Genomic DNA, 22,566 nt, shown 5'->3' on the forward strand with positions numbered 1-22,566 from the left:
TCACTAATGTGGAAGGAAATCTGCCCTCCTTACCCGGTCTGGCCCCTATGTGACTCCTAGACCCACAGGAATGTGATTGACTCTTAACTGCCCTCAGTTGTATTCAAGAAGGTGGCTCACCACCACCTTCTCAAGGGCAATTAGGGATGGGCAATAAATGCTGGCCTTGCCGGCTACACCCACATCCCATGAACAAATAAAAAAAACTACAGATGTACTAAGTGTGATTTATGTGTGCCTGTAAGTCAGTGTTGCTCTAGTACTCAAAACTTTATCTGATTGAGAATAATAATAGATTTACATAGCTATCATTTTGAATACACCCTCTCCAATGGTGCTTTCATCTTAATGTACAGTTAACAAATGGAAACATCAAAATTCTTTATAAATTATCAAAGATAAGCTTATCTAGATTCAGCTGAAAACGATAGTCACTTGAATTAAGGTGGAAAAGTAATTGCATGAAAGTATACTTTTCCCTATGATCAGCTGACGGGGAGTGTTTCTGTGTGTGCGCTACTGTTGCGTGTCCTGGCAAAGAACGATTGCAACTTCACTCTCTGCCCACACTAAGAACTGAATTCAAGTGGTAATCAAGACCAAGGTTCAAGGCAATCTTCCTAAATGAGCCTAATTGTAGAGTTCTCCATAGTTGTCCTTCGCTATTCCTCAGTTTTACCTCTAATGGGTGAGAATTACTGTTTCTTTGATGTGACCTTCAACTGCCAGACTAGGAGCTGACAATGGTGTTCTCAACAAATGAGGTTATGTGATCATCTGTTGGGAAGTGCTCTCCTAGGTGGAACTCATTACTGTCAAAAGCTGCACCACCGAGTGCAATTATAGTCACAAAATGCCATCCAGCTCCCATTGTCCAATTTCTTTTTCAGGCAGGAATTTGAATACCAAATTGTTTATTTTGTTTGTTAGGCTACAAGGCTGAGTGTGGCCTAATCTAGTCAGCTGACTATCAGTGTGAGATATGTGGCCCTCTTATATTACAGGAGCACTTGCATTGGAAGTGGTTCCTAAAATTAAGTCGGTTTTCATTGGTGTTGAATCTGCTCCATTTAAACAGTGGTGTGGATTTGGCAGCAATGGACAATCAGGAAATTTGCAAGAAGACGTGAATGGAACTTCCCCGCAAGGCTGTACGGGCCAGCAATGCTAGAAGCGCATGGTGGGGGCAGGGTGAGAGGGCAGTCTGTTCATGAGCTGAACTGAGTGGCAAAAGACAGCAGTGCCACCGGAGAGAACCACTTAGCTTTGCCATCAGAGGCATCCAGTGCAACTTCCATCTTGAAGGAGAGTTTTAGGAACATAGGAACAGGAGGAGGCCATTCAGCCCCTCGAGCCTGTTCTGCCACTCAGTGAGATTATGGCTGATCTGTATCTTAACTCCATCCACCTGCCTTGGCTCCATATCCTTGTATACCTATGTCTAGAAAAAAATCTATCGATCTCAGATTTAAAGATTTAAGTTTTGGTGACATAAAAAAAAGAAAGACTTGCATTTATGTAGCACCCTTCACGACCACCAGATGTCTCAAAGCGCTTTACAGCCAATGAAGTACTTTTGAAGTGGAGTCACTGTTGTGATGTGGGAAATGCGGCAGCCAATTTGCACACAGCAAGGTCCCACAAACAGCAATGTGATAATGACCAGATAATCTGTTTTTGTTATGTTGGTTGAGGGATAAATATTGGCCAGGACATTGGGGATAACTCCGCTGCTCTTCTTCAAAATAGTACCATGGGATCTTTTACGTCCACCTGAGAGAGCAGATGGGGCCTCGGTTTAACGTCTCATCCGAAAGACGGCACCTCTGACTGTGCAGCACTCCCTCAGCACTGCACTGGAGTGTCAGCCTAGATCTTTGTGCTGAAGTCCCTGGAGTGGGACTCTGAACCCATGACCTTCTGACTCAGAGGCTTGTGTGCTACCAACTGAGCTGCGGCTGACACAGGCTGATAGTTGCCATTGGAAGCAACAGATCGTCTACCAGCAAATCGATTAGTGAATTCCATGTAATGTGGAGAGCAGGAAGGCCAAAGTATTACCCCTGTGAAACGTTGGCTGTTTTAAACTGATTTGGGAAGTGAGTATTTGTTAGCAAATCATTCTTTGTTCTCCCTCCTGACAGACAAATATCCAACGTGGGGAGAGGTACACACTGAATAAGAACATCAATGGAGCCCACTGGGAGGTGGTTGATACAGCTGGACAGAAGCAGAAGGCTCCTGCTGTTTGTTTTGTAGTTCCTCCAACTGACCCTAAGGCAATAACAATTGGAGATGAGTAAGTCCTAAAACCAACCTCCAAGAGCATATCCAAAAGGCTTGGAAAGGGAACTTAATGGCCCTTTATCTGCAATATGTGTTTGAATTTCAGTAGCCACAGTGTACCCCAGAGATGGCCAATGGCAGTCAGCTTTCAGAGAAGGCTGTGAAAGGAGCTATTCTATGAAGTCCAGTGGAATTAGTGTTGTGAATTTACTGCACGCATCAAAAAATCGGCCAGTTTTTTTAAATATAATTTGGCTTACATGACATTTTCGGATTTTTTTGATAATTTCTTTGGAAATAAGTGCCATCATTATTCCAAAATTCACCCTCCTGCTCCCTTAAAGTGACCACAAACTCCCGTATTGCAGCAGATTCAGTCAGTGAGTGGTACGATTCGAGTGGACCAGTCACGTTATTTTTTAAACAAACTGATACTTTATTGATAGCCATGTAATGCCATTCTTATCACAGATCTGTAACAAAATAGATCAGCTGTTTAATATTTATGTATTTTAGCTCCATTTCTTTCCCTGTATCTTCCCATGACCAAAAGTTAGGCTTTGCCCGGGAGAGCTGACATCTCCACTGCTCCATGCCCGCAGTACAATGGCGAGCCAGTATTGAATGATGCTGGTGCTGAAATGGGCCTCAAGGTGGCGATCTCAGCTACTTTTCTCCCTCCTGTTGGCTGGACACCTTGTGCTCAATACTGTAGCCTGACTGTGAGATGATGCATCGTATGAGACAAACCAAAAAGGAAGAGAGAAATAAAATGGGGGCAAGGAAGGTAGTCCTTCTCACTTGCAGGATCAATTCCATCCGCCATCATGTCAATCATCTGATCAAAATTTATTGTGAAGTGTTGGTGTTTCCATAGTTTTAAATTGACCAATTCCCTTACCCAGCGATCAGTGATTCATATATTTCTCAATGTTACCTTTCACCCCAGCATCGCTAATCAGTACAATGGCGTCAAACAGAAGAGCAGCACTGCCAAGAATGTTTTCCAGAAGCGTTGCAATGAGCTGAAACCAGTTAACAAACCAGGTGAGAAGCAGTTTTCAAAGGGTACTGGGCAATTCAACAATTTTTCCATCAGTGCAATGCAGCGACGCCCGCGGACTTCAGTGCTGGCTTACCGCCGACGCTAACTCTTAGCGCCTGGGCCTCTAGTGCCTCGCAGATCGTGATGTCATAAAGTTCGCAGCGTGCCATTATCGCCCCAGATGGAAAATTGACTCCCGCCCCCTGCTTTATCGCCTTGCGCTGACAATGCCAGCAAGAGGAGGCGTTGTGACCTCGGCTGGCCGCTTCGGGAGCGGTAATTAAAGGGAATGCTTTTCAGCTAGCGCAACCTTTATTATTTGCACCAGTTTGGTGCCTGCGCAAAGTCTTTATTGTTTCATTGGTGCAAGACGTCCACTTTTGTGAGAGTGTTTGGGGCTGTGATGGCAGTTGCCCAGGTCACCTTGCAAAACAGAACTGACTGACAACTAGCTTGTGCAGCATCATTGGCCCTTCCCTTTAAGCTGGGGAAGCAGCCTCTGTGATGAAAGAGTGCCGTTTACAATGCGCTTAAAATTGTTCAGCGCTCTGCCGCTACCGCCCCGCTCTTGGACTTTAGCGCCCTAAGGGAAGTGGTTAGCGTTTGATTTAGCGCTCCATTTCCTTCTTGGAGCGCTAAAACTGAATTTTGCGGGAGGTGAGAATGATTAGCGCCTGCCGCTAATTTTTCAACTTTTAAAATTTTAGTGTCCCAATCGAAGCTACACTGAATTTCTCTCCTGAGGTCTCAGCAAAGCCCTATATAATTGCAGCAAGACTTCTTTACTCTTATACTCCAACCCCATTGCAATAATGGCTAACATACCATTTGTCTCCCTAATTTCTGCATGTTAACTTTCTGTGATTCGTGTAGAAGGACCCCCAAATCCTTCAGAATACCAACATTTACTCGTCTCGGGTAGGGTCTAGGGTATTTCAGGTCATGAGAAGGTCTTTAATATTGATGGCACTGGTTTGGCACACTCATCTATTCAAACAATTTTGTTACTTTTTTTCTTGTTTCTTCACAGTGGTGAAGACCCCCGTGGTGCCCGTGTCAAGTATGTAACATTTTCTTATTACACGAGTGGATTGTATACAGTACAATTTTTGACTTTTTTGTACTTTAGCTTTATATTTATAATAACACCAACAACTTGCAATGATGTAGGGCCTTTAACATAGGAAACCATCCCAAGGCGCTTCACAGGAGAACATTAACACCAAGCCAAAGAAGGAGATATTAGGATGTTCGGATGGGAGACTAAAAGCTTGGTTAAAGTGGTTGGTTTTAAGGAAGGTCTTTAAGGAGGAGAGAGAGGTGGAAAGACGGAGAGGTTTATGGAGGGAATTCGAGAGCTTCGGACCTAGATGGCTGAAGGCACTGCTCTATGGTGGAGTGAAGCGAGTGGGGGGGATGCACAAGAGGCCAGATTCAGAGGAATGCAGAGTTCTTGGAGGGTTGTAGGGCTGGAGGTTACAGAGATAAGTAAGGGTGAGGCCATGGAGAGATTTGAACATGAGAATGAGAGTTTTAAAATTGAGACATTAGTGGACTGGGAGCCAATGTAGGTCAGCAGGCACAGGGATGATGGGGGACTGTGATTGGCATGAGTTAGGATACGGGCAGCAGAGTTTTGGATGAGCTCAAGTTTCTGGTGGGTGAAAGATGGGAAGCCGACCAGAAGAGTATTGGAGTAGTCTAATCTGGAGGTAAGAAAAGCATGGATGGGGGACTCAGCAAGAGATCAGCTGGGGCAGGGGCAGAGATAGGCAAGGTTATGGAGCTGGAAGCAGACGGTCTTTGTGATGGAGAGGATATGGGGGTCAGAAGCTCAGCTCGGGGTCAAATAGGCACCAAGGTTGCAAACATTTTGGTTCAGCCTGAGACCGTGATCAGAGCAGGTAATAGAATCAGAGACAAGGGAACGGAGTTCATGGCCGGGGCCGAAGACAATGGCTTTGGTCTTCCCAGTGTTTAATTGGTGGAAATTATGATTGACATTTTCATAGATGCTTACCTGTTTGTGCGGATATCAGTTTGGGGAAAGCAGTCTCTTAATTTATTTATGTGCTGGTAGCCATCTTGTCATTAACTGTGGATACAGTGATTTCTGGCTCACATCTTGAAATGATTGGCTTTTGGTGAACATGGTTGATGGATGAAAATGGAATTTATCTCAATGCAGTTAAGCTTAGCCGCTTGCCATCTTTTCAGGGTGTCACCGATGTAGTGACCCAGAATACCCTGCTCTACTGGTTGAAGTAGAACTTGTTGTTGTAAATGATTCACAATGAGGGAGCAAAGCCTTAAAAGTGAGTGAATTAATCCACTCGTCATCTCAGATAAAATCAAAACTTGATCAATAGTACTTATACAAGCTGCCACTAAAATATAACCCATAACTCGTTGAGTCTTTTGTAAATTAAACAAATGGATTATTGTTAAATTCAAGTATAATTTTAACAAAAGTAGGCCATTAGAGTAAATCATTTCCCTGCTGCACAAGTTGCAAAATGAATGCAAAAGCCACCACGCTAACAGAATTTCTGTTATAATCCTTTCTGAGGTATTGTGGATTAACAATGTTTTAGTGAGCTTTACGTAATGATCAGCATAAGTTGATACTAAACCTGATTGTAAGTGAAAAGTGATTCTGCAGTCGCTTGGGATTTTCTTCCTTTGGCCTTATGCAAAAAGATTGGGAAGTGATCTGAATCCCCCTTTATACTACAGCCACATAGCAACTGTACTAACTTTGGATTCAGGATGATCTGAGCTCAATAGAGTCACCCAAGATTTAAATTTGCTTTAGCTTCACTGTATTTCCTCTGACGGATGGGATTAAATGCCCACAGTGGTACATGCTACAAGCTCCCTTCCTCTCCTGCGAAAACATTGAAATCCATCCAGTTATAATGGTTTGCTGCAAATTGCCTGTTGAGATCGAAGACAGTGTGAAGTAGCTGAAATCTTAATGGACTAGATTATTTAGAAGAAACATTTATCAAGGCTACAAGGAATGGACTAGCATTAACTAAATGGGGAGGGACTGTACAAAGTGATTTTATTCCAGATGGTTTGAAGTGAGCTGCGTCATATTCAGCAAGTGGGAAAGTAACAGGGAGACACGGTGAAGCTCCGTGTAAGTCCAATATTCTAACTATTTCATTATGTGTGGTCAGACTCCCAGGACAATCAATGTCTGAAACTGCTATCTGACTTGGATAAAATTCAGAACAGTGTGGCCAAACAGGAGAAGGGAATCCAGTCCTGTACACGACCACCACTGGAACAGAAAAAGCCTATCCAGGACAGCAAGGACCGAATTCAGGATTTAAAGGTAATCTCAGTTTCTAGGGTTCATGATAAAGAAAGAATATGCATTTTAAATAGCGCTTTTCACAACCTTAGGACATCTCAAAGCGCGTCAAGCTTTGAAGTACTTTCAAAGTGTAATATTGTAGGAAATGCAGCAGCCAATTTACACAAAGGTCTCACAAATGGAATTGAGCTCATTGACAATCTGTGTTGGTGGTGTTGGTTGAGAGATAACTGTTGGCCAGGATACCAGGAGCACTCAGATAATGCAATATGATCTTATAGATCCACCTGAGAGGGCAGACATATCATTCAAAAGACAGCACCTCCAACAGTGTAGCACTGAAGTATCTACCTAGATTATGCACTTAAATCCTGGAGGAAAGATTGAACCGTCAATCTTCTGGCTCCGAGGCAAGGCTGCTACCACTGAGCCAAGGCTGATTCACATAAACTACATGTTCTTTTGAGATGTTTGAGTCTGGGTGTAAATCGATGACTGTTTCTGCATGTCAATATCAATGATCAACAATGGGCAGTGTTGTGATACTCATAGCTTTCAATGTTCAGATGCCAATACCGTAATGCTAATTTTTAAATGGGGGTGCGCGAGGGAGAAGGAGAAAGACTTCAGTTTAGTAATGATGATCACTGGCTCAGTCAGAATGTTTGAACTCAGATTATGAGGACAATAATTGCATTTTACAAATATAAAATCCAATTTTAGTAATCTATTTTAGAAATCTTGCAGATGTTTTGTGACGGTCTGTTTTCCGGTCATATTGTTGAACTCTTGGACATGTGATCTTGTGTTTGCCATCATGTTAAATTTGATGGTGCAGTAGAGGGGCCACTTCTTGACACAATGCTGTGCTAGTTCACCTGTTGCTGGGAGTTGGCCTATTAGATGAGCTCTCTCATAATACTCAATGTTGAATGGACAGTTAGCTCACTGCACTGTCTTCACATATCCTTGAGCGTATAGCAACTTTGATGGCTGTCAGTAAACTGTCTTTGACCCAGATCAGCCTGCCTCCCTGCTTAAAAAAACCTGCCTTGTACTAAATAGTTTCTATGAGAGTTAGATGGGTTTTAGGGAGTTGATTTTTTTTTTTTTGGAGGGAGTAGGTCGCTTTAAGTGGATGAACACTTCTGAAATGTGAATGGTATTGAACCTGTTCTTTTAAAAAATCTGTTTCTCTCTAGAACATCAGTGGTTCCGTTGGCCAAATTGAAATAACAAAGATGTCGAAAGAAAGAGAATGCCAGGGTTTTCTTGCACAGTACCCACAAGTAGCTGGTGCACCTCAGCTTCGCACCAAACTGGATGACACAAACAACAAGTTTGACCAGGTCAGCCTCCTGCTCAACTGCTCTCAAGAGAAGTAAGTAACATTGTTGTGGTAAACAAGCTTTTTCACAGAGTATGGGACAAACTCTGAAGGGCAATCTCTGAGTTAGAGTCCACAGATTATTCCAGTGCACAATCTATAAAGGGACGTCTGGGCAGAGAGGTTGATGTTGGGTAGGAATGATCTTATAGATGGAAATTTTGGGGTACTGCCAAGTCTGGATATTGTGGTTTCTAGGTCAATCATTAAATGGATTCTGTCTTCATAAAAACAAGTCTAGCTAACCTTTTTTATTTGTTTACAAACACACACTGAGTGTAAAACAGGCAATATCGAATTGTCAGCCCATTTTACACCCTGCCCAATTTTCTTTTCCATTGAAGTCATGACGAAAATTGCAAAATGCCTCCCAGCCCCTTTTCCCTCCCCAAAAAATTGTATGTTACTTTATTATACACTGGGTGAAGGTAACCCTCTATGCATTTGGTACAATCAGACATATTCATTTAATATGCACACCTAGTTATATGTGAACCAACATTGTCATTCACATTACAGGGTAAATTCACTGATACCTTGCTCGTAGCAGGGAGGCGTGCTTGGAAGGATCACAGGTTGTAGAAGTGGGGCTACAGTGCTGTAGCCCTGTTTCCAGTCCAGGATCCCACTGAGCAATGCTCCTGCTGGGAGCATGAGCTTGGTGAATTAATCCAGATATGTACTGCATACTTAGCTTTCCCCTTACTTTTGTACTTGATGCTGGTTTACTTTTGTTATGTGATCCTTTGTCCAAAATACAAAATAACAGGCACACTAACATGCAATTCTTCGCAGAGCTCAGGCTGCTAACAAGCTGGAGAACACCCTACAGAAAGGCAGAAACTCGCTGTCAGAATACGAAAACAAATTGGTAAAGGATCAAACAGTTCCAGATAGTATCTGGGGACTGGATACCAAGAAGAAGGAGCTTGACGTGAGTACTACATCCTAAGATACATACTCAAATACAGTGTAGCCCTGATGGCCTACTCCATAAAGGAGTTTAAACCCAAGAAATAGCCTTTCTAATCTCCCCTTTTTGTCACCAGTAATGTGACTAATCCCTCGCCATTCCTCAATTCAATCCAAAAGGATTCTGTTTGGAGCACATCTCTATTTAAATCCTTGTGCTTTAGTGCTGTGATATTGCCTCTAATTGATACCATTGTCTTCCTTCCCTATCCCTCCTGAGAGTTTTATAACGCAGAAGGTGTAATTGTCAATCCTGACCTAGCTGCAGTATATTTCAGTTACTGCTATTAGGTCATGGATATCTATTTTCATCAATGTTTCTAGTTCCTCCATTTTATTTCTCTGTGCAATGAGATAAATACAGTCTAATTTGAATTCCCTTGGTTTGCAATTTTTCCTTCTTATTGCCTTCTCACATCCTGATTTTATTTTATTTTCATTTCCACCATCTTGTCCTGTGTAACTTTCAGTCTTTCTATCTCCTTATTGTCTGTGCACCAAAAGCTTACTTTCCCTTCCAAGATTAATCCAGACTGATTATATTAAGTTTCTGGCTGGTTTCTGCTACACAAGACTTAATGCTCCACAGTTATGCTAACACCTCAGATTAGGATTGGGGTTAGGGAGTAGAAGTGGTGTCGCAGGTAGTGAAAACACTTCTTGATCTGTCACTGCATTTTAATTGTTTATATAACCCAGCATTTTACTTTTCTAATAGGCCATGCGCTCAGAGCTCAAATCCAAGAAACCAATCCTGCAGGAAGCTGAGCAGAATTTGAATTCAGTAAAGAGAACCTGCAATGTGCTGACCGACAACTTTCGGGAGCACTGCCCAGACGTCGAGCGACAGGAAGCCGAGGTCAAAAAACTCAACCAACGCTACGACAATCTCAACAAGCAACTGGACAGCCGGTTGGTTTCTATTCTATCTCAATAATCAGGTTTGCTGACAATTGATCTGCCAATTAAAGAAAGAACTTGCATCAATATAGCGCCCATCACAACCTCAGGACGTCCCAAAGTGCTTTACAGCCAATGAAGTACTTTTGAAATGTAGCCACTGTTGTAGGAAACGCAGCAGCCAACTTGAGCATACAAGGTCTCAAACAACAATGAGATAATACTACAACAACAACTGAGATAATGACCAGATAATCTGTTTTGTTATGTTGGTTGAGGGATAAATATTGGCCAGGACACCGGGGATAACTCCCCTGCTCTTCTTTGAAATAGGGATCTATTATGTCCACCTGAGAGGACAGACAGGGCCTCGGTTTAATGTTTCATTGAAAAGATGGCACCTCCGACAGTGCAGTGCTCCCTCAGTACTGCACTGGAGTGTCAGCCTGGATTACGTGCTCAAGTTTAGAAACTGCTGAATAAATGGATATTTAATATTCCTGGCCATTAGAAGCAGTCCATACCAGGCAATGAACAACCTGTTAATTGGCAATGAGTGTTTAAAAAGAATACTTTAGCAAATCTGGATATATTCTTCTACGTCAGTTTATTTTAATAGGACATAATGATTGGACATAAGGAAACATTTTGATTCCATTTTTCTCATGAGCTGTAATATGGTTAAATGCCAGTTCACCGCCAAGGAAGGAGACTGTTCTCATTTTGTTGTCTCCTCCCCCTCTTCATTTGAATCCTTAAAGGAAGTTGCTTGTAGGACCCAGTTAGATTGACAGGCCTATAATTGCCAGATTACTTTTGCAGCACTACAACTAATATTTGTGTTGACTAATTTTTTTCAAATGTAAATTTAATTTCATGACTAAGCTTTAACATGGATGTGGACTGGTTGGCAGATCTAGTTTTAAAACAGTTTTTTTTTTAAGTGCCATTTTCTCATTTAATACCTCTTTAATGTGTTAATTCAGAGGAAATTAATATAGCAAGCACATCCCTTCACTTTCTTGTCCTCTATTAAACAGGTCTGAAAATCTACAAAAGGCCAAGACTGCATACTCCGATTTCCGGACTAGTAGTGATGGTTTGGACAGCTGGCTCTCTAACATACCTAACTACGAACCACGGGAAACAGACAGTGCCAAGACTATTGATAATAAACTGAAGCATCAAATGGTACAAAGTTTAATCAATGTGGAACTACACATATACTTGATGATTGATTAATATCCAACTAATAATCAGCGTGGGATATTGAAAATATTTCAAGATCTTTTTTCATTTGAGTTTCTGTTTCAATTGTAAAAGAAACACAAAACAAATTAGCTTGATGGCACAGGGTACAATGTCTGTAGTTGTCCATTCATATATTTGCTCCATCCTTAAGGAGGGACTCGTAAAGGTTTGTGCCACCATGGTAGGGCATTTTTGCAGAGAGGCTTAAGGCCCAACTTTAGCCCTGCTCGCTTGACGGGAAGGAGGCAGGCAGGTTAAAATGGCGCCTACGTGCTTCTCGCTGCGTTCTCTGCGCAATCCCGCCTGCCCACTGCCATTTTAACTGCACAGTTTTTGGATCCGGGAAAGGTGGTTGTCACAGGACTGTTCCCTCGAGTTCCCAGCAGAAGCCTCCTGCTGCCCAAAATACCACTCCTGCCCACCGGCCAGATAGCGATTCCCACCGGGTTCAGATGGAAGTCCGACATCCAACATTGAAAGGAGGCCCGGGAGTTAAAATCTCCCCGGGATTCACATGGTGCTGTCATGCCAGCTTGCCGCTTGCCACAGTCCCCACATGTCGCACTCATCCCCTGGGTTAAATCTGGGCTTTAGTTCTCAGAATGCCCTATTCTCCATGCCAGACAGTCTAGGGTTCTTCTAAAAGACAAATCATTGGCTCAGGTTGATTTTTGGAATTACAAAATATTTGTGTAACTCTATAATTAGTCTTTGCCAATCAAGAACCCTTTATAAACCATACCAGTCACTGTGTGTGTGAAAGGATCGCACTTGTATTGAAAGCTCTACTTGCACAACCTCAGTGAATTTTCAGACTTGTGCACATGTATTAAAGAAGTGACTAACTTCCCCCATTGTTTCTTGCATATTTATAAATGGGGCAACTTGTTTTATGAGATTGCATTGAATCTGCCAGGCAGAATATAGAAATGATATTCCGTTGATCTTATTTACATGAACATGCCAAAGCCACTTGTCCGAGTTGTTTTCCTTTGGCCAGACATGTGCCTGACGTGTAGAAACCCACTTCTGTGCTTAAAGCTGCTTTTATATAGGTACATTTTTAATTTGGATTCAGGTAGACCAGTGTTTGATCTTGTAGACCCAATTTTGTTTGGGTGCCTGCAAGTCTGTTGCCAGAATAAAAGGGAGCTGAATTTAAGTAGCGGAAGTTTGCTCATGGATGCTGATCTCCTGGACTCCAAATTCCAACGACACAGTGGTGTCAACAGTTGGAGATGCAAAGCTTCAGCAGTAGCTTTTTGCCTCTCTTGCAACCCACTTATAGTAGGTGAAGAATCCTGGTTATATAAAGCACATTTTCTCATAATAGTCCTTTGAGTAACGCCTTCCAGCAAATGTCAATACCAAATCTCTGTCTGCTTGTGAGCTATACAGCGGATATCCACCTTCAGCATGGCCCCATCCAGGCTCGCTCATCACCAACTGCCCGATTCAGGTCCTCATGTGAGGGGCTTTGACAAAATGTCATCAGGTTGACTCTCTCTCCAGTGCCAAGTCAATGGAGACCAGAGCTGTCGTTCCCTGCAGCTGCTTCCACTATTTTATCCAAACTTAATCTGAAGAGATTGCTTATTCCCCATGAAGCATTTAAGGCCTGGAAATAGTTACATGGAATTGGATTCATAATGATTTCACAACATATGTCTGTTTTTGAGAAGCTTATTTTTGAACATTTAATCAGTAGAGGTTTAATGTACCAGGGGGATGGAAGATTAGAGACTCCGAATTGAGGTTTTTCTTCCTTCCCATACAACATTGATTTTAGAAACAAATCCTTCCATACAGCCTATTTTATTAACAAAGACCATCATTTATAGTTGACCTCCAGTGAGTTACATTATTCTCAGTGTTAACTTTAATTTTATTAACCTTTTCAAACAGCGCGTTTTAACAGATATTACCAACAAGGAGCCCGAACTTGTGAAAGCAACCGATAATGCACAGCAATATCAGCAGGCAGCCAAGGTAAGAAATTAAGTTGTAAACTGATATACTGAGGAGGAGACTGTCAGTTCGATAAGAATGGTGGCTGCAAGCATTGCTGTTTTTATATTGGGTCCATTGTACTGGAAGATTAGTTTCTTTTTATACAGGAAACTTTGGTTTATCCGGAGGTTGTATGTCCGGAATACTCGATCTAACAGCAAAAATCAGGAGCCGTTTTCTGTAAGTTTTTTTAGATCTCGTTCTTTTTTTTTCCCAGTCAGCCACTGCAAGGTCTGTAGCTATAGCAACAGCTTCAGCTAGAGACGCTTGCAGCTGCAGCCGACTCTTTAGAAGCTGTTGCTAAGCAACAGTGTTTGTTGTCAGATACGGAGATGAAAACCTCCGTATGCTTCAACATTAACTTTGTATGTCCGGCAGTTTTGATAGATCGGCAACAGCTCGGTCCCGTCAGTGCCGGATATCACAAAGTTTCCTGTAGTCTGTAGATTATTCATAACTAGAGTTATCTTTTCCCAAGTTCTGATGTAGACAAGTGGCAGGATATGGGTGGGACAGTGGGTGGGATCATGGGTTTAATCTAGATTTTCTGTTTGATGTTTCCAGAACATAACACACAGAAGTAGGTGGGAGAATTAATTTATAGGTCTAGAAATTTGGCCGCACAGCATCTGTTTTTGAGCGCTAAATAGCCTCAAGCCTCCAAAATGACGGACTGGAAGTGCACACTTTTTGCGAGCCAGAAGTGTGACGGACACCATACTGCATCACTCAGGCATGTGGAGTGATCCAGTAATGGGTACCCCCCCCCCACCCCCGATTTTCTAGGCCACAGTGTCTGGTTTTATAAGTTTCTGGGAAGGTTAGTCAACTCTTCATAATTTATAAATGCAAGAAAGAATATCATTCACACTTTTTTCCCTCTTTTTATTTCTGTCTCCGTCTCTGTGTCTCTCATGGCCTGATCACAGGATTACGAACTTGAGGCTGAGGTGTTTAAGTCACTGATCAACCCAGACAATGTGCAAACATCCTCCAAAAAAACAAAATTCACATCACCAGCTGACAAGATTAAAGATGAGGTAATTATTTTATGATATTGTCTGTGTAACAAAAATGTACACTATGTTGAAACCCTGATGCAAACTTCAGTTGATTGAATTGCTTAAATTGTATGTTTTAACGATGGGAGATAGAAACAGCACAGACAGTTCATTCTCAGACATGGCAATGGAAACTATTTTAAAGTTATCACCTAACTGTTTGGTTACACTTTGCAATACTAAGTACAGACAAAAAAATAGATTTCAGAAATTTATGATTTTCAAAAAAGTTTAATAAATTGAATTTTTTTCAACCCAGTCATATGAATATACATGGCTGTTTGGGGGGAAAAAAAGAGTATTTATAAGCTGAATATATTCACAAAAATTTGTTAGTGCTTATGCATAATCTTGAGAGTTGTGTTTAGTATCTAAGATTTTATTTATTGAAGTGAAAAGAATCACTGGCCCAGAAATTCGGGTCGGGGGCTTCCCGCGGGTGCAAGCCCCCGACCTGCACTTACCTACCGCGCCGGCCGTTGAGCTGTGGACCCCCGTGGGATTCCGATCCTGGGCCTCCTCCAACTGCCGGCGCGCAGTGCTTGCGTATCCCAGGGGCGCAGTTAGTTCGATGCGTCCCCTGGGATCACGTGGGCCATGGAGAGCCAATGGTAGCAGGGAATGCTTCATTCATAAGTTTGACAGGAAGAGCTGTCAAACCTATAAATACTATAAACCCCAAAACATCACTAAATCTTCAAATAAATACATCACATTTTAAAAATAACTATAAATTATATGAAATAACTATTTTAAACAATAATTTAAATTTTTGAAAAAATTAATTACATTTTCTAACGGGGCTAAAAATAAACTTACCTTTCTTTAAAGTATTTAACAATAATAAACCTGTGGAAAAAATGTTTTAATTTTAATTAATTCACCACTTACCTTGTTAAAAGCAGGCCTTGCGCCTGCTTTTTAAAAGTGTAACTGCTGGAGACTTACCCTCCCGGAGAAACCTGCAAAAAAAACGTAAGTTCGATGCGCACGCGCTGCCTCTCCGGCGCACGCGTTCCACCTCTCAACCCCTTCTTTCAGGGGAACGGAAGTGTCGGTTTCCCGCGCATGCACGAAACCGGCACTTTCGATGGGCCTACGCGTGAGTACCCCGTGCGTACTCACGCGTTGGGACCCGAATTTCTGGGCCATCAGGAAATTGTGTTCTGTGGTAATAGGAAAACTATACAACATACAGATGGTTGACTAGATGATCTCACAGTTTGCATGTTAAAGACTGAACTTTGACGTTGAATACTTTTGCCCCTGAAGTAGATTTTTTTCTCTCCCTCTAAATATTCCTGGTCTTAAACATTCAACGAGCCAACAAGCCAAGGCACAAAGTCTATGTGCAAACGCTGCAAACACTTTGGGAAGCATCAGTGTGCATACAAGACACTTACAGATAAGAAGGGTCATTTGGTCCATCTTAATTCGTTCATCCGGGGGCATCCTACTCTTGCTGCATCGAGTTGCTTCTTAAATGGTTCCAGAGTTCTCACCTCCACCGCTCTGCCTGGAAATCCATTCCAAGACCGGGAAAATCCTTAGCGCTGATCCCACTTCACCGTTGTAATTGAAGTGAAGTGGGAGCAGCTCTGAGGAAATTCCTGGCCCAAGTATTAATCACTCTCTGTGTGAAAAGTTGCCTTTTTATTAGTTGAACCTGTGTCCCCTTGCCCTACTCCCACAGTTTTAATTAAAGTAGTATTCCAAGATTAACCTCTGCCATACAATTACCATCTTGTATATATGTCTTTTAAAAAAATTCTTTCATGGGATGTGGGCGTTGCTGACAAGGCCAATATTTATTGCCCATCCCTAATTGCCCTTGAGAAGTTGGTGGTGAGCCGCCTTCTTGAACCGCTGCAGTCCGTGTGGTGAAGGTACTCCCACAGTGCTGTTAGGGAGGGAGTTCCAGGATTTTGACCCAATGATGATGAAGAAACGGCGATATACTTTCAAGTCAGGATGGTGTGTGACTTGGAGGGGAACTTGGAGGTGGTGGTGTTCCCATGCACCTGCTGCCTTTGTCCTTCTCAGTGGAAGAGGTCGCGAGTTTGGGAGGTGCTGCCGAAGAAGCCTTGGCGAGTTGCTGCAGTGCATCTTGAAGAAACACAAGCTCTTGGGATTAAATAATTGAGAAACTGTCCTCTGAAACAGCAGAGCTAACAATTATCATACAATTTTGTTTAAGCTAGTGGGTCTCTCATGGTGTTGGTTACGGTAAATTGTAATGCCATAACCATGTACTAATGACAAGAGCGTTGTACTGTGTAATACATAATGTATTATTTTGCTGGTAAGATGTAGCTGCGTTTATCTTGACCTGTCCCTTAAGGCCACAAATTGCTATAAATAGGCCAATTAGAGATTATAATTAGCAAGGGAATTCTGCAGATTAGAAGGAAGTTATGAATTCCCAGCTCCCGGTCTGAAGAAACCAACATGAAGTAACTTATTTTTAAATACAGTTGACACTTTGTATTGTAATGGACTCATTGTTTATAAATATACATTAAATATAACATTTTAAAAGTTAGCATTTTAGCCAGCCTTCTTCTAGAATGCAGTTTGCATTATAACATATATTATACTTACTAAGTAAGTATCTGAAACGTAGACATTACTTTCTATACCTGACCTCTGAGAAAATATTGTGTTGTCAATCCACAGGAAACCGCCTTAGCCACCAAATTTTCAGCAGTGAATGCTGTGAACAATCAGCGTATGCGGAACTTAGAGTTTGCACAAGGCTTGCTGAAACAGGTAACAGTCTCTTGTAATACATATTTGTTAAAATCAAAAGATTAATGAAAAAAGGAATTGGATGGTGCCAAAATCCACAGCTTCCTATCATACATTGATTACTGAAGTTGATATTAGGCTGAAGATTAACCAAGGGTTTACCAAAAATGTCCTCCAGAATCGTCATCCAGCAAAAAAGGCACCAGTGCCTAATATTTAACCAAATACATAATTGGAGTCATTGGCCGGAATTTTCCTTACCTTGGCGGGTCCGGTGCAAGCGGTGCCTGTGGCGAGTCGCGACCCCGCTGCTGACTCCATCCCGCTGCAGAAAATGAACTTACCTTAATAGGGCCTATTAAGCCCACCCAGCGCGTTACCCGGCCCAATGAGATGGAGCGGGTCTGGTGACGTCATTCATGACGCGTTTTAAGCCGGGATCCTTAAAGGGACCCTGGCCACATTAAATTTTAAGTTTAATCTAACATAGTGGGTATTGAATCTTTACCGTACAATAATATAATAAAAGTTATATATGAGTGACAAAGAAATATTTAAATAATATTAAGTAATATGACTCCATCTACAAATACAATCAAGAACATAATTTAAAAAGTACTTTAATTGTGAAGTTATTGGTATCCCGCTGTCAAAAAAAACAACTTTCCCACCTGACCCGCCATCAATTGCTCCCATTGTAAAATATGCCTTGAGTTCATTAGATTGTTCTTTTCTTTTTATTTTAGCAACCAGAAATGGAACAGATCCAGCAACAGGTTCAATCCAGAAACTTTGCAGCAGCGCCTAATGATTCCTACAAACGGGATAAACAACTGAAAGATGAGCTGCAACACAGGGAAGAAGTGGAGAATGAACTAAAGAAAGTACAGCAAGAAATTTCAGCCCTGGAGAGTCAAACGGTCAAGGGGTCATTGGTCAAGAAAGAGGTTGTCAAAAAGATGGCTGATCCCCAGCTAGGTGAGGAGATGCACAGGGTTCAGGTAGCATTAGCAGATGAGCAGATGCAAAGCAAAACCTTAGAGAATGAGCTGGAGATCTTGCGCCGCAAGCTACTTTCTCTGGAACAAGAAAAGAAAGACCCTGCAAAGCAATATGTTGTCAAGGAGGTTCTTCGAATTGAACAGGACAAGGATCAGGAAAATGAGATACTGAGACTCAAGGAGGAGCTTGAAGACATCAAAAGGCAAAAATCAGCAAAGGGAAGTGACATTTTGCTGCTTCAGAAACGTCTCCGCATTTTGACTGAAGAGAAAAGCAAGGAGCATGAGAAAATCACAGAGAAAGAGGTGTTCAAAGTAAAAAATGACCCACAGTTAGAGGCAGAGTTTAACCGTCTCCGGGACAATAAACAACATGAAAGTCTCTTACGGCAGCAGAAAGAGGAGGAGCTAAGAGTGCTTCAGGAAAAGCTGGTGCGACTGCAAAGAGAAAAAGCCAAGGAGGAGGAGAAAGTGACGGTGAAGGAAGTACTGAAGATGGAAAAAGATGTCAACTTGGAGAAGGAGGTTCATAATCTCCGACATCAACACGAGGATGAAATGGCCAAAAAACGTTCCCATGATCGAGAGATTAATGATCTTGTGAAAAGGATCAAGATTCTTGAGGAAGAAAAGTCAAAACCTGTTGTTCAAGAAAAGGTGCGTGAGATTGTCAGGCCTGATCCAAATGCTGAAGCTAAGGTGGCTAACCTTAGGACTGATCTGATTGAGCAGCAGAGAAGATACAATGATGCTGAACTGCAGCTGAGAAGTATCCATGATGAAATTACCCTTTTAAGAGATAAAGGTCCCAAAATTGAGATAAAAGACAACATAAAAGAAGTCATAAAATACAAACCAGATCCTGAAACTGAGCAAGAATTGGAGAGATTAAGGGACGAGGTAGTGGACAAATCACGACAAGTGGAAAGATGTGAGGTAGAAATACGTCAGCTAGAAAAAGAGATTGAGATGTTGAAGAATAGTAAGCCTCAAATTCAAACAAAAGAAGTTGTCAATGAGGTCCTTCAGTACCGTGAAAATCCAAAGACCAAAGAAGAAGAGACATTCCTTAGAGCCAAACTGTTAGAAGAACAGGAAAAACAATTGGAGCAAGAGAGAGAGAAAGCAATGAATGAAGAAAACATCCAACTGAAAAAGAAGGATCTAGCGCAAGTGAGAGAGAAAGTGGTGCAACAAGAAGTGGTGAAGCTCGAACAGGACCCAGCTTTGAAGGCAGAATGTGGTAATTTGGCAAGCGAAATTGAGCAGGAAAAAAGGCAGAAGGAAAATCTGAAAGCCCAGATCCAAACATTACAACTTCGAAAATCCGACTTGGAGGAACAGCTGCAAGAACTCGAGGCAGAGAAGCAGGCTCGGCGTAATGCTGAGCTGGAGGTCAAGAGATTAAGAATAAAGCTAATTGACCTTGAAGAGAAACAAAAGGAGGTCACAGATAAAGTAATAATAAAACAAAAGGTGGTGCTGAAGCAGGATCCACAGCAAGAAAAAGAAGTTTCCCTGCTTAAATTGCACGTGGAAGATGAAAAAATAAATCGAAACGAACTTGAAAATAAGCTTCATACCCTAAAACTTAAACAGATAGAACTTGAAACAAAGAAAATCAAGGAAAAAAATATTTTTACGGAGAAAGTTCAAGTAGAGAGAGATCCTGAGACAGAATTGGAAGTTCAACGCCTTCGAAAAAACTTAGAGGAAGAGGGAAAACTAAAGCGTGACCTGCAAAATGAACTTGACCATCTGAACGCTAAACTGTCAGACACTGAATTCAAGGATACAAAGGCACTGGAGGACATAGAGCATTTGAGAGAGGAGATCACCGATCTGCAGAGGGAAAACCAAAATCTGGTAAATGAACACAGAAGACTGCATTCTGACATACAGGTAACCGTTCAACAAACCCAAGATGTCAAGTCAGAAAAGTCAATGCCAGGTGCAGATCTTATGGAGTCTCGAATTGCATCACTACAAAGAGAGCTGGATGATCTAAAGCGGACAACATCATCCAAAGAAAATGAAATTGCAAATTTGGAGAAGCAATTAGCCTCACTGAAAATAAATAGAGAACAGCGGGAGAACAGTTTAAAACGTCACATTGTAGTAATAGATCCAGATACTGGCAAAGAAATGACTCCACAGGAGGCCTATAGTCTTGGCCTCATCAACTGGGACATGTTTATCAACCTTCAAAATCAGGAATGTGACTGGGAGGAGATAACAGTAAAAGGTCCTTCTGGCATTTCCTCAGTCCTCCATGACCGAAAATCTGGAGAGAAGTATTCCATTGACGAGGCTTTACAGAAGGGAAAGATTACCGAGAAACAGTTTAAACAGTACTTGAATAAGGAAATTCCAATCCAAGAATTTGCAGTCCTGGTGTCAGGAAAAATTGAAGAATCACCTAAACATGCGACACCTCCAGCTATCTTCAACAACATCAATAAAGCAGATAGTGATCAGTCAATCTCTTCCACAAGTTCTAGCCAGCAACAGTCTTTCCCTTCGACCAAAGCAAAACTGCAGGCAATCGGAGGTATATTTGATGTAGACACAGACAGTAAAATGTCCATCACCAATGCGGCTAACCGAAATCTTATTAACTCAGACACTGCTCTGAGGCTTCTGGAGGCCCAAGCTGCAACTGGTGGAATTATCTACGTGAATGATGGCAGTAAGTACAATGTGAAGAAGGCTGCAGAGCTTGGCCTGATTGATTATGCACTCGTACCGAAGCTATCCAGTGCAGAGAGTGCCTACACAGGTATTGAAGATCCTAAAACCAAGGTATTGCTTTCAGCTGCCAAGGCTGCAGAACGTGGCTGGCTTTACCCTGAGGCTACAGAACGATATCTCGAAGCACAATACTTAACTGGAGGTCTGATTGACCCTCTCACATCTGATAAAAATTCGCTAACAAAAGCAATATCATCTGGTCTAATAGATGACGATGTGGCCAAAAAACTCAAAGATGACACCTCTTACCCTAACGATCTGGTGGACCCTATTAGCAAACATCCCATTAATTACAAGGAAGCTTTGGATATATCCATCACTGACCAGGAAACTGGGCTGCTGCTGCTACCTGTCTCCTCCAAATCTCGCTAATGCCTTTATCTTCATGCAAAGATCATTGCGCAATCGTCTATAGCTATCAACTTACAGACCACCTTGAAAACAAAAGAATGCTGTATTAGAACTATTGGATGAAACCAGTTGAATTTATTCGGGATGGGGGGAAGCTACCTGAATTAAAGCCAATATTAATGTAAACTACTATTACTAATACTTCAGGATTATTTTTTCTGAAAGCTTTTATATCTTAAAATAAATTTATTTCTGATCTCCATTGCATACGTTTTAAATACAGTAACATATTTAAAGAAAACCAACATAAGTTGCCCCATGTCACAGTTGAACCTTGTGCATAATATCTACCAATAATTTGGCCCCCAAAATTACTGGGGGGGGGGGGGGGGCACTCTCCGGCTGTGCTCGGTGGTGTGGAAACCCTGCCCACCCTAGCCCTAAGCCAGAGACTCCATCCCAACCCCTGAGAACAGGATTGTTTACATGGCTGGGGTGGGCCTCCAACACCTGCAAGAGCATATCAGCTGCACCGCCCTGGCCTAGCTTGATCCGCCCTTGAGGTTCCCTGAGGCTCAATGGAACCGAAGAAGAAATGACTTGCCTACAGTTTTCAGCTCCAAAAGGAGCCACTTAGCTTCCAGACAGGGTAATTGGTTCTGTCTGAGATCAATTACTTTAGTCTAGTAAAGGTTTGGGGCCTTTCAGAAGGCCTTCATGGGTGTGAGTTCATTGAGGCCTTTCAAGGATGGAAAGAGAATTTCCTGAGGAAGCTCTTGATGTAGTGGGGGACCAGGCAGAAGATTCACCCATGGTCCTACCTACCGGAATTTAAAAGGCTAGAGCAGAATTCAATCATAGACAGATTCCACCTCAAATTCTGTCTCCCCACTTGGCTGATATCATCCTTTCCTGTTCCAGGAATTTTGGGGCCTTTGACTTTTGCAATACACATATTAAGAAAGTTAAAGCAAGTCAAGAAAGGGAGCTTTAATACATGATGCTCAACAGCAAAGGACCTTTTTTAAATCTGTGTTTGTTTTATTGGATACCTAAAAAGAAACACCCTACATTTTCAGAATTGATTTAGTTTTGTCCACAAGCAATTCAAGAATTTAGCAATAATGGACTGAGTCTCCAAGACCCAAAAGCAAAATGGAAAAAACTTGAGCAAATGTATTCATTCTGTTTTAGGAATCAAAGATGTTTTCATATGAGGGAATGGGGCAGAACAAGAGTATACTAAAAACAGTGAGTTTGACTGGAAGGCCCCAAACCCTAATTTCATATTCCAGTGGAGGGAACACTGTGGACTAGCAATGCTTTAAAAAAAAAACTCTTTTACAGTGAATGGAAGTGTCAAGCAAGTTTTGTAGTCCTTTTTGTAAGATCAAGTTTGGGTGATAACCTTTAAAAAAAAATTAACCATTTAAGAAAATAATATATATATATATTGCATGAATTCGCTACATTTAGTA

The 22,566-nt window shown here is 41.8% G+C and overlaps 1 protein-coding gene across 1 annotated transcript in view; it reads left to right on the plus strand.

The window, feature by feature from the left end:
• The window catches only part of ppl (periplakin), a 90,925-nt gene extending 68,808 nt beyond the window's left edge, over positions 1-22,117 (plus strand). Inside the window, exons 12-23 of the mRNA XM_086000650.1 lie at positions 2,145-2,299; positions 3,236-3,333; positions 4,362-4,391; positions 6,517-6,674; positions 7,859-8,037; positions 8,839-8,977; positions 9,734-9,927; positions 10,956-11,106; positions 13,072-13,155; positions 14,106-14,216; positions 16,914-17,006; positions 17,732-22,117. Coding sequence (XP_085856776.1) covers positions 2,145-2,299; positions 3,236-3,333; positions 4,362-4,391; positions 6,517-6,674; positions 7,859-8,037; positions 8,839-8,977; positions 9,734-9,927; positions 10,956-11,106; positions 13,072-13,155; positions 14,106-14,216; positions 16,914-17,006; positions 17,732-21,109 — 4,770 coding nt within the window. The 3' untranslated portion in view covers positions 21,110-22,117. The remainder of the gene's footprint in view (positions 1-2,144; positions 2,300-3,235; positions 3,334-4,361; positions 4,392-6,516; positions 6,675-7,858; positions 8,038-8,838; positions 8,978-9,733; positions 9,928-10,955; positions 11,107-13,071; positions 13,156-14,105; positions 14,217-16,913; positions 17,007-17,731) is intronic.
• Positions 22,118-22,566: the final 449 nt, after the last annotated feature.

Source organism: Somniosus microcephalus, chromosome 11 (genome assembly GCF_052327205.1).
Source record: "Somniosus microcephalus isolate GS21.2 chromosome 11, FLI_Smic_1.0, whole genome shotgun sequence".
NCBI classification, from domain to species: Eukaryota; Metazoa; Chordata; class Chondrichthyes; order Squaliformes; family Somniosidae; genus Somniosus; species Somniosus microcephalus.